At 34.2% G+C, this 12615-nt stretch overlaps 1 protein-coding gene across 1 annotated transcript in view; it reads right to left on the reverse strand.

Moving 5' to 3' along the window:
* LOC115444721 (protein croquemort) overlaps window positions 1-8811 on the reverse strand; it is a 33560-nt gene extending 24749 nt beyond the window's left edge. The window contains exons 1-3 of the mRNA XM_030170610.2: window positions 8581-8811; window positions 2819-2948; window positions 1442-1621 (exon numbers count right to left, since the gene is read on the reverse strand). Of these exons, the coding sequence (XP_030026470.1) occupies window positions 1442-1621; window positions 2819-2935 (297 nt within the window). The 5' untranslated portion in view covers window positions 2936-2948; window positions 8581-8811. The remainder of the gene's footprint in view (window positions 1-1441; window positions 1622-2818; window positions 2949-8580) is intronic.
* Window positions 8812-12615: the final 3804 nt, after the last annotated feature.

Consider the following 12615-nt stretch of genomic DNA (forward strand, 5'->3'; position numbering starts at 1 on the left):
GAGTACTAATTCCCCAAACTTATTAATTTATGTAGAGATATACGCGTAAACGCGGTTGGCAACATTGTAATACTCTTTGACATTTGAAAAACAAGGAACCGGTTTGCCAATACGCTGAATATATGCAAAATAAACGATTTTTGAAAGTAACCCTGTGTTTTAAATATATTATTAATGCGTTACTAATAAAGAGAAAAAGAGAACGTTAAAGTATTTACCTGAAAGGTTTTTTAATAGTCGGGATGTCTCGGGAAATCATGAATCCGATGAAATTCCGGCTGGCATGAATATAAATACACGCATATTTATTATTTAGTAGTGTTTGTTAACGTGCGAGAATAAAACCTTTAGAAAATCCTTTGTTTACAGACACTAATATCATTTGTATCCGTCCTGATAGCGACTCAAGAAATGTGTCGCGTTTTGGAATCACCCGGATTTATACAGGCCGACATAATTGGTGAGGAGTAACATCTCTCGTCACTCAACTCTCTATCTAGGACCCTATCCCACTGACCGTCAAAATGCCATGGAGGGAAGTGGAAAATTAATATTTCCAACTCCTCCCTACCTTTCTATTTGATTAATTTCGTTGCGAGATAATGAAAAATTAGTGTCCCCTGAGACTCGCCAAGCTTCACCGCTCGGGGTCATGAAATGCGTACTAATGATCCTGGCTTACAAGAGTTGTAGTGGTGAGTGTGGAAGCGGGAAAGTCTCTGTAACCGTCAGATGCACTAGTCATTTTGCCACGCGCGTATAAAAAAAAATAATGAATACTATTTTTAAGACATAGATTTTTTGTGCATGCAAACCAGTTTAGTAACTGACATTTAATAGTAGAGAGCCGCAGACAGAAAACAAAATAATAAGTATGTTGAATATTCACCGGCTCGATCGAATTAATTAACCATTCCCGGTTCGATATATTATTTGTTGTTACTACGCCCTACTTATTTAATATTAACACAATATCAGTGGCGAAGAGTGAAATTTTTCAAAAGGTAACTCTAGGCAAAAATAAATTGCCTTAGTTAACATATCGCTGCCAATTTAACAGACAACAAAAACTAAGACAATCGGAAATCAACCTAAAAAGGGAGACGGAAGGAATCAAGTTGTATGGACGCTTCGACGCTGTATAATATGAAGATTTCAAATAACACATGTAACCGTATCGACTCTCGTTTACTGGTAGTGTAAACCGTTAGGCTGTGAGTTCGATTTCCAGGTCGGAATGAAGTTGTTTTTCGATTAGAAAATGCAAAGCTTGAGCGGAAGAGTAATCTTTTCTAGCTGTCTTCCCCAGGCTTTGATGTGGGATAAACATTTAAAAGTCGTAAAGAAAATTTTGCCTTTGTTCCTGCAAGCGCGCTGCCTAAACAACTACAAATATGCACAAGAGTAATATAAAAAAACAATACTTAAAACTACAACCTACCTTGCTATGCGTCTCCCGGAACACATACGGCCCCATCTGCGTGACTTGCAAAGAGACGTTCTTCCCGGCCAAAATATCATCCACATTCGATATGTTGAACATGAAACACTCAAGATACATCGGGATCGGCGTCTCGCGCCAAATTTCGAACGACATGGAAGTCGGGGACAGCACCATCATCTGGAAATAAGAGGTTTATGAGAATAAGTTTGTCCTGAACGGAAGCTTGAAGGCGTTGCTTCCACATCCGAGGCATTTTTATTTATTCTGGCTCGATGCTGATTGATAATATAATACGATTTCTACAGTATCCTTGTCAACACTTTACTACTACTTATATTTACTTACATAATTGTAAGTGGAGTGGCGATTATCTCTCTTCAGTCGACACTATCACCACTTCACTTAAATTATATCTCTTCAGACTTATCGAACCAAAACAAACAAAACTAATGAAATGTTAGTGACGGTTCTTGAGAAATGTTAGGTCAGAATGCTATGCTATGCTGTCAGGCTTTGACTCCACCGTCGACCCTTATAAATTCTAAAGCATTTTACCACCACCTGCGTCATGATGACGCTGCAATTGTTACCATCGTACCATCGGACATTACCACAATTCCAAGCTTAGGATATTATAGCAGATTTTATCATATCTGTCCTCGCATCGAGACCTATCAATGGCAAATAATTGCTAATCATTTTATACATTTGCTACAACCCGCTCATATTCCACCAGTTATTCCACCACTCAATTGCATTTAGAGACTAAATTGTACGCAAATTGCTATCTAAGCATGACCATGCAATAAAGCTGGCCGGCATTAGGCAACCGTCAAGACATGCTGATGCGCCATGCCGTTTATAGACCGCACTCACCATCATGTGCAGTGACCTCACTAGACCGTGCTAAAATAAAAAAATACGTGAATACCTGTTCATCAAAATCAATACATATTTATTTACGAGCCGATTTAACCGGAGTAATACCATTGTCTCACACAAAAGCAACGCGAACATCAGTTCAATTAAGTTAACAACTTGCTCTAGCATTTTTATAGCAACATTCCCTAATTCATAGTTCATTTCTTTCAGCAGCCCATCCACGATACTTCTAATTCAGGTAAGAGATTTATAGTTACTCATTTCGTTCTTTGTAGTAATGAACAATAGAAGTAATCGTCTCGTCATTCTAAGAGCGATGCACGTAATTTTTCGACTTACCTATCAATAGGACTTCTCTACTCCGGTCCACAATTCCTTCCTCTCTTCTAGCATACCACAGAAAGTTTTAAGCATACCACAGAAGCTAATGGTACTAAGCCATTATCTACAATACAAGACATGTCCTCGACGAGGATTATAATCAAAACTCACCCTCTGCAGTTGTGACATAAATAGAGGAGGCCAATAAACCACCATGACGGCCCCGACCACCACCAGCCCGGCCCCGAAGCCCATGAAAAGGCCACTCTTTAATCCTGATGACACCATTGTGACTTAATACCTGTATCAAGAGAATACGTATATTTTAGTAAAATCTTCAGCATCAAGTTAAACAATTGTCAATAGCTTTCCTAGGTGGTAAATCACATACGAGTAATGCTGTTCATGCAAGTCTTATCTGGGTAAGTATTACTTCTTTGTGTGTTTCTGTCGCCAGATACTATTACTCCTATTTGAAGCGATGCAAGCACTATTATTCCTATTTGACGTATAGTTGATCTTTTACAAGCGAGGAGTTTTCTCGTCATGTCCTAGAGACAAATTCATTAAAAGATTTGACTTAATACGAATTTGTCCATACACTTAAAACATAATCAAATAATATGGCTAATCTCATACATGTAGGTGTTTCAAAATGTTTAAAATCGATTAACTAACGATTCCTTATGTTCACGCGAATGTTAGACATTGAAATAAAACTATTTTGCGGATTTAATGGCGGCTATTATATTATAATTTTCTCCCGACGTTTCGAAGACTTTACAGTCTAAGTGATAACGAAAATGAAAGAAGTATTTTCTTTTTATAACATATTTTAAAATGAAAAATGTCCTGAGCGTTTGTGTGAAGGCAATCAGTGTTTGCATATTATGAAACGAATCTGATCACTTATTATGCGAACGAATCCGCAAATGAGTTCATGGCCGAATGCGAAATATCGCAAACATGAATATAGTATGCAAATTACAAAACAAATAAATAACAACTTGAAATATATTTTTTTTTCGGTAACAAGCTGACGATAAATAACGCCCGTACAATAATTTAATTTTTTAATCAGTAATACAATTTCATAATTTTTATTTAAACATGGTCTGACGTCCGTGAACGGAACAGTTTTTTAAAAAGACCTTAAAGTGTTTTTTAATTATTCGTAAATCTTTGCATATTCCCGCCCGCAACTCTTATTAATTTATAGACTGAATGCTCAAGCCGTTTACTAGGGGAAGGTCTGTAGATAATGCTCCTAGTATTGTATCTACGACATAGTTCTATTACCGATATATTTTTGAGTAATCTGATTTACAAGAAGTGCATTTCTGTCAATGGTATGCCCAGCAACACCTCTAGGATTAAATACAAAACCGCGTTCAGCACAGAAATGCTCCCGTCCTTAGACGTAAGAAGTTAGCTGTTATAATAGGGGACCGGCCTATACTTGATTTTGTACATTATTCTATATGTAATGGTTAATAATATGAAAAAGAAGCACTCCTGCGAAAACTGCATAAAAATTGGTTAAAAAATGAGCGAGTAATTCATATTTCAAATATTGTAATGTGCAGAAGTGGGCGCGATGAGGGGATATCGCTTCATCTCTTTCTTTCGCACGCGTCGTAATTCCCGATGACGTCACATGTGGCTATTTCGTCTCCTTTCTGTTTCTTGTTAATTGCCCCTTCCAACGAAATTCAAAGACTTATAACTTGTTGATTTTTTACCGGATTTTAATAATTCCTTCTGTGTTATAATTTATATTATGTAAATATTTGATAATAGTAAAGAACAAAAATGAGTCCGGTACCCTATTTGCATTACACTGTCATAAACACCTTGGAACAGAACAGCTTGAAAAATGCGTAACAAATAGACAATGCAGTGCGTCTGCGACAATGCGTCTTACCCAGACGGTTTCTCGCATACAAAAGACCTGCAGAAAAGTGCGTTATATACTCATGATAAAACAGACGTTTAGCCAATTGGCTACAGTGATAGGCCACGCAACGTATTAAACGGATGGTGATATCGCACGCACTATCTGTATTAATTTATGCGATATCAGATAAAATATTAATATCAGGAAACAAGAATTTCGTTGACAAAATATTACTAGAATGTTCTGGCGCCTCTTTGTAACTGACGAGGTATCCGCCTATCATTCTATCTGTGTTCTTCTTGTTATGATAGGGACATATTTCTATCGTGATAAACGATAACGATATTAACTTTAATATAAAGTGCAGAATAGCAAGTTTTTGCAGCAATGTATTGCGCAAAAATCTTCAGATGCGTTTTCATTAGTAGATATATTTCATTGGTTCTTATCATAATATACAAAATGTCGCATATGTAGTGTGTGTAGCCACATTTTTACTGCCGTGCTAAGCACAAAAGCGGTATGTCAGGGAAACTTTTATAGTTCTTTTAAAATAGTTTTATTAACAAGTTCTAAACAAGATACCGATATTTAGGTAAGGTCATTGGATAGGTATTTCTTTAAGCTATCCGACGCTATAAAGATCAATATTTCGATTTTTTTGAGATACCACATTTTATCTTAGCACGGCAGTGTGGAAGACAGTTTGCCGCGAGTTAATTAATCGCATGCGGAAGTCGTCTTCAGCAAGTTTTCTTGCTAATCTACGCCACGCTTTAGATTGACGCTTCGCTGCACATCGACTCTGCGCTAGTATGAGTTGACCCTTACACATGGTGGAAAACCTATATGACTAGTGCGAGCATGTAGCGATCACCGCTGTGTATATAACACAGGCTAACATTCCTCTGTTACATTTCTGTTAACGATGTTGTATTATCATGAACTCAAATTGCAACAAAAATATTTGCATATGGATCCTATTTATTACGCATACGCGAATAGCCAACAGCCAATTTCCATAAATCATCGACGCATAATTTTAGAAAAGTCAAAAGCGCGTACCCTTGGGTTTTGAAATTGCGGCATTCGTCTCGGCAGTCCATACGAATCCCAAATAGGCTATCGCTTACTCCCAATGCAAAGATTAACCGATTAAAATCTATTTGCCAATTTGATTGATCTGTTTTCTCTGTCGATCAAAAGAAGTTAATGTCAAGCGTGAGACTGCTTTCAGAACCCATATAGTATAAATTTGCGGAAACAATCTAATCCAGTAAAATATGGAGCCAATAGAAATGTCCTGTTCCTCTCAAATATCTACCATGACATAGTAAAGAACAGAACAGAGATGTAACCTATAACCGATAAGTGCTAAATACTTTGGACGTGCGTTATCAGTTCCATTCATATCTCCGTTCAACGAATACTTACATGATTAGTCATGAATGATTCTCGTATCTCTGATTGTACTTATTGTAATTCCGTTTTATTTATCAAAATCACTTCGAAATTCTTTGGAAATCGGCCATGCCGCAGACGAGTGTTAAGTCGACTTAAGAATATAGAGACCAACTCTCGATGACCACAACAAATTTTTGTACTAGCTACAAATATTGGATGGTGTATGAACTGCAAATGTTTGTCGTCAAACGTTGCATTGCCGATAAATTCAGCTCAAATTGAATATATCTATGACGGTAACCAAAACTTCATTTCATTCATCACAGTTGCCGAAATGCCGGTTATATTCGTTGTACGCCGGTGTTTCAGAAAACATGCGCCTCGCTAAAGCCCGCTATAAGGATTTTTCCGAAAATGGGCAGTGAAATAATATCCGGACAGCCACCTACCTTTGCCCGGTTATATAAAAAAAAACAATTATTTTAGCACTATCGCAAAACATATCAACTGAGCGGTTATATAGTATCGTTGTTTGTCGTTCGCACTACATCAATTACATAAGTATGATTAGCATTCCTAAAGCATCACACCACGGACGTAAATAATAATCCACGGGATAGCTAAAATATTTGCAAGATAACAATTACACTCGTATGTTCTTATAGATAACAAGCATAATCAAGCAAATAAATCCTTTTAATCAAATAATACGCAATGATGGCGCGGTAAGAGAAAATTTTCCGTTATTCACGATGATAGAGTGTTTTGTTCACTTCTGTCGCCGAGCAGCAATAGGGAGACAGTTTTTCGGCTCGACGACATTGTAGCCAGTGTAACGAGACGCGACAAAATAGTATTCGAAGTTCTATATGTTTCTAATATCATGGGTAAAAATGAAGTTCACCACCAAGCGAAAGATGCTGCCGTGCCCTCGTCATTGGTAGTGGTAAGATATATTATCCGCTCAGATAGCGACACAACAATGTGTTAAAAGTTAAAACCTTCCATACTGGCCAACGTAAGTGCGTCGTGTTCCAGGATCACCCTGTATATATCCGGTTAAAACAAGCAAAATTAATCATCTCTCTTCAGACAACATTGCAGTGCAGTGGTATCACATTACAGTAACCATATGAAAAAAAATCGATTGCAAAAAATTCATAACATTCTATGTTCAAATTTAGCACCTACCACATAGCCTTTTATTATAAATCCAAACTTGGCTATCTTGTAACTCTGTTTATTTTTATATGAATACGTCATTGCCACATATTTTACTTAGTACACAGCTACCTTATCATATGTAAAGATAATGTTTAGGAATACTAAAGCATTCCGCATATCATTTTCTTTTAATAAACAATTGAGAGGGATTTCAGCTTTGCCCATGTTAGGTGTTAAACAAAAATCACTTAGAGTTGGAACTTAGACACTTGTCTACAGTTATAGGTACATACAATGTAGCCTAAACATTTTAGAGCTAAGTTTATTCATATAAGCAAGAAATAATAAAAATTCAGAAGTGATTCATTAAATAATTTATAAGTTATTAACACATTTATTATCTTTGTTTATTATCTAAATGCTGTACTCATTTACATACATTCTAATAATAAATTGAGTACACAGTTGTTTTAACATGAAATTTGTATAAGGAATTACAATCAAACAGTCTTATTTTTATTTTGATTTGTATAACTAGACATAATATAATTTATTGAGTCATGAATAAATCTTTTATTGACATAAGAAATTCTTGTGCATTATTTCACTTTTCAAATGCGTACTACTTAATTAGCTGTCTAATGTACTACTACTGATAGATAATGTTTGCTTTAGTGATGTGAAACAAGCACTAATAAAATTAAAATAGATTTCTTTAACATACCTAAGTATTATTTTTCAAGATGTCTCAAGGCTCAAGGCTTTTTATACGCTAAGGTGTCATTGCTTTCGATTATGAGTACATTTTTAATTTAAAAAAATCCCAAAGTTTTATGTGTTGAGTATATTCTTGTTTACCTAACAAAACATTAGTGCCACATTATTTATAAAATGCCTTAGGAATTTGACAGGTTATTCAAAATCTGAAGCCTATGACACTATCAATTATTGTTTTTGAATCTTTTTATGTAAATTATTTAGATGGTGTATAAAAAATAAACATAACAAAGTAAAGAGAAACAAAATAATGTTACCCTTTACTTTTATAGCATATACTATACTGTGATCTACAAAGGTAGGTGTATTGAAAATATCATTTTTATTATTATAGATACAGACTATCTTAGTAGAGCGCAGATTATGCCGATAATTTACGTTAATAATAACTTGTGTGTATCATTCAATACATTACCTCTTTTATTTTATACTACAAAGTATAGGCATTAGCCAATACAGCATAGGTAATTAAATAAAAAAACAATAACTGAACATAGCATCTGTGTTTATCTAACTAGGCCATAAATAACCGTTATAAAAAAATGAGAAATAAACTAATGGTGATAACGCGGTTTCAAAGTATATGTCCTGATTATCCTTTTACAAATAGTGCGTACTATTATACGTAATAGTTTGCAAAAACAACGATGATTACACATAATTCATTGTTGCCGTAAGTGAATACACTTACCGATGCGACAAATTGTTAGATAAATATAAATTTTCAGTTATATCTTCAGAATATTCTTTGGTATTCTTCTAGTCACAATAAACAACCACTGCGCCACTCTTAACACTTTATAATTGAGTTAAACACTTCACATAATTAAATTAATAATATAAACGTAAAATTTATTATAAAAATGCTCGCGTGCATCCCATACGACAGCAAATGGAAAACAATGAAACAGGGGTATGTCACTCTCAAACAGTCACTCTATTTGTTTTTGGTCTAACCTCAAATTAATTTTGTTGTAAGATACTTTCAGTTAGATGACACTGGAGAATAAGTTTTCAAAACACTAATCATGCCTTTTATCCCTATTTATAAAATAATTATGTACGTAATTAAATTAGATAAGTAAAAACATAAAAACAAATGTCAGAGGCTATTTTAATTAATTAAAAAATATGCATTACTGAAAATTCCGAACGAAATACGATAAAAATTGACTGACACAATGACAGAGATTGTGGCAAGTCGTCTGATACAATTTCAAACGAGTTGCCACAATATCTGATGATTGTTATTAAATGGTAAAATATTAAAGTTCTCCTTTTGTTGTAACATGACAACTGAAGCTTAATTTAATTTTTCCATTTTATTAATACAATTATAAACAAAACAACGCATACTTTTTAAATTTTATTCTAGTTTCCAATAAATTACATATCTATTTTCTCATAAGCATGTTAAAATATTTATTGCATAAAGTGGCAATATCGCCTTGTTTCCGTAATTTGAATTCCGGTTGAAAATTTTCAAATTTCCCATTGCAGTTTGTGTGCGATAAGTTCGATTACGATTTCCTCAATAATGAAAGAACTTTGCTTATTCAAACGGACCACCGCTGCCTTCTTACTAATTCACCCCGGGCTTTGTTATTTGTTTTGCACGCGATAAGGAACTGATAAAATATTTGGACAAAATGTCTCATGTTATCTTGGTTGTGCGATTGATGGTAAATGACATTTATATTTTTATAAAAATAATATCGATAGTACTCATTAAAATCGTACATAATATTTACTCAGTCACCGCGATGGCGAAATCTGCTCATTTAAATAGTCTTTTTTAAAATACGTGTGGGAATCTGCATACCTTAAAATTATGCGATATTCACTTTTGATTTTAAACTATGAAAAATCTGTTGGTAGACAAGATTGTCGTTATTACGTCATCTTGGTTTAATATACTTATTTTGGTTTGACTATTGAATAAACAAATTTCAGAGCTGTATCTCTAATGGACTAATTCCTTGCATTTGTATTGTGTTATAAATACATGGCATCATTTATTATTTATTATATTTTAATAAATTATTGTATTATTTTTCAGGACCATTACATTATGTCCCTAAAGCAACTAGTTATAGGTGGAAATCCTGGCAGGACAAAAGGTTTCAAGTTTGAATTAAAGTTCTCGACAAAACTCTTAACAGAGGACAAGAATATACATAAAAAAAAACTTGCGGTACATATATACATAAGCACTTTGAGAGCTGTTATAAATTATATATTGGTGCTTTATGTAGAACTACATTTCCCACTTTGAATCTAGGTAAGATGTTTTCCACATGTTGCGCCAAGAAATTTACAGGTTGAACTGATTCAGATACTTATATATTATATATCTCCTTAAAAGTGCTTAGACTAGATGTTGTACCCTTAAATATATCACACTGACGGCATACGATATATCACACTGATATATCAAATGCATAATGAATTCGCTGTAAATTCAGCGGCGGGCGTGTAGCGAACAAGCCGTGGGTGCGTAGCGTTCACGCAGCGGGCTCACAGTTCGCTACGCATTTTGGACAGTTAGTAATAGAGTGAATTCAGATGAGGAAACATTTCTATTAGCTTTGTTAATTGGAAAAAGTAACTAAAAAAAGGGATATTGCCGTGGTTACATGCCACCGTATTAAAAAGTATGTAAGTTGGGACTAAAAGTACAGGCGACAGCACAACAGCAGCCTGAGTGCTTACTAATATAATTTTATTTAATTTTTTATAATGTGTGTATAATATATGTGTGCTAAGCGAATTTGGCACACGGACAAAGTTGCAATAATATAAGATAGGCTGGCTGCTTTTTATCCCCTGGATAGTATTTTAATTGTGAATCTGAATATAAAATAGACAGTGCTATGCATCGATACTGTTATTTAGGCATTTTTCTAGCGGGAAGGGCTTTTAACGTGCGTGACACTACGAGAAAATCTTCTCTAAAGATCTCGGCTTTCACTTTTCTGTCCGTTCATGTCTCTCATATCGAATTATGTTACAGAACATTATACACCGGATATTCATTTCATGAAAACATGGATTTAATGGCCGAAAGAAGCACATATCTCACCGGTAATGCTATATACATATCTTACTTAAAGTTGTGAAAATGTTTACTAAAACTTTTTAAAATTTAGGATGTTAATTTTGACAAATCACACTAATGATGAGGCTAAGGTATAATCGTTATTGAACGTATTCGATTATCGATTACCATTTTTATAAAACTTGATATCGATAGTTGCATAATTATTTGGTATGTTCAGATGATATAAATATTTTTTATTGAATTATCTATTTATTATTGGTAAGCCATTTCCATTTATGTTTTTTTTAAACCCTACACCACTTGCAGTTATCATTGTGTTAACTATTTAAATCGTGAAAACATTAGATATATTAATTATAGATTTTTTTACCAATAAATGTGATAAATTACAAACAACTCGAATATTTGCAAAAATAATATAATTAAATCTAAATGCAAATTTTTATATTATCGATTTATTTTATTTCAATGGCGATTTGCGATAGTCCGTGATTGTTCATTATGATAATGAGTGGCACTTCAAAATAAAATATGATATTACCTGTAGTAAATTTTACCGAAAAAAAATACGAAACTTCATGTGAAGGAGCTGTCAAAATTATCATCCTATATTTGATAACGTATAGTTACTAATTAGAATTGGGTAGGACATGACATGAAAACGAGTTTGTAAGAGTAGCCTCATTTTAACATTGAGCCGGTACAATGTCCTACTTCAAATTAGGCGAGGCGTACTGAGGCGAGGCGCTTTAATGTGCGCCTTACAGTATTTTGTAATGATAACACTCAAAATACTTTCCTCTGACTCGCGACTCGAAACGCAGTACCATAATGTTCATTGTAAAATAACGTCCTATTGTAATTGTCTATCTCTCTGTCCTCGTCCTATAGTTAACCACGGAGAATGAGTAACGCGACTGCCGCGACATAAAGTTTAAAGTAGTACAATATATAATTTTGAGCCACTCTTCCTTTTTGACGTTATGTACGGGACAAATGTACCGCTTCTTATATGTCCTACTCAACAAGTTACTTTTCCTTGCTCGAACAGTAATATTCATTAATGTTTTATTTTTCAGATATTACTAAAGTATTTTCGGACCATATCTACTGCCTTACAAGTAGGTCCCGAAGACACGCGGTATACAATACTCAAATTGGTTTATTCCAAAAAAATATAAAACATTTACGAAAGTGAAGGGAAGACGATTTTCACCAGAGGAAAAAACATTGTCATTGTCTTTATTCAAAAAAACGTCCTAAATATTACAAACTTTTATGCAAGTATTTTACTCTACCATCATCAAGAACTGTAAAAAAGCCAAATTAATATAATCGCAGGAATAAATCCTATAATTTTCCACTGTTGGAAATAAAGGAAAAAAGATTGTTTTTGCTTTGGTCTTTTGTCTGTGTCATATGATCCATACAAAGATACAAGAGTTTGCTTCACATTAAAAATGCTCTTTTTCTAGCTACGCTTTGGTTTTTATAATAAAAGGCATAAAAAAAATATTTTAATCAGCCAATAGCATATTATTTCACAAATGGACTTAATAAGATAGAGCTAAAAATATTAATACGAACTGTCTTGGAAGATGCCATTGATGCTGGGCTTAACGTAATCAACACAACATGCGACCAGGCACCCGTTAATGTCGGTCC

The sequence above is a fragment of the Manduca sexta genome, chromosome 24 (genome assembly GCF_014839805.1).
Source record: "Manduca sexta isolate Smith_Timp_Sample1 chromosome 24, JHU_Msex_v1.0, whole genome shotgun sequence".
Lineage (NCBI taxonomy): Eukaryota > Metazoa > Arthropoda > Insecta > Lepidoptera > Sphingidae > Manduca > Manduca sexta.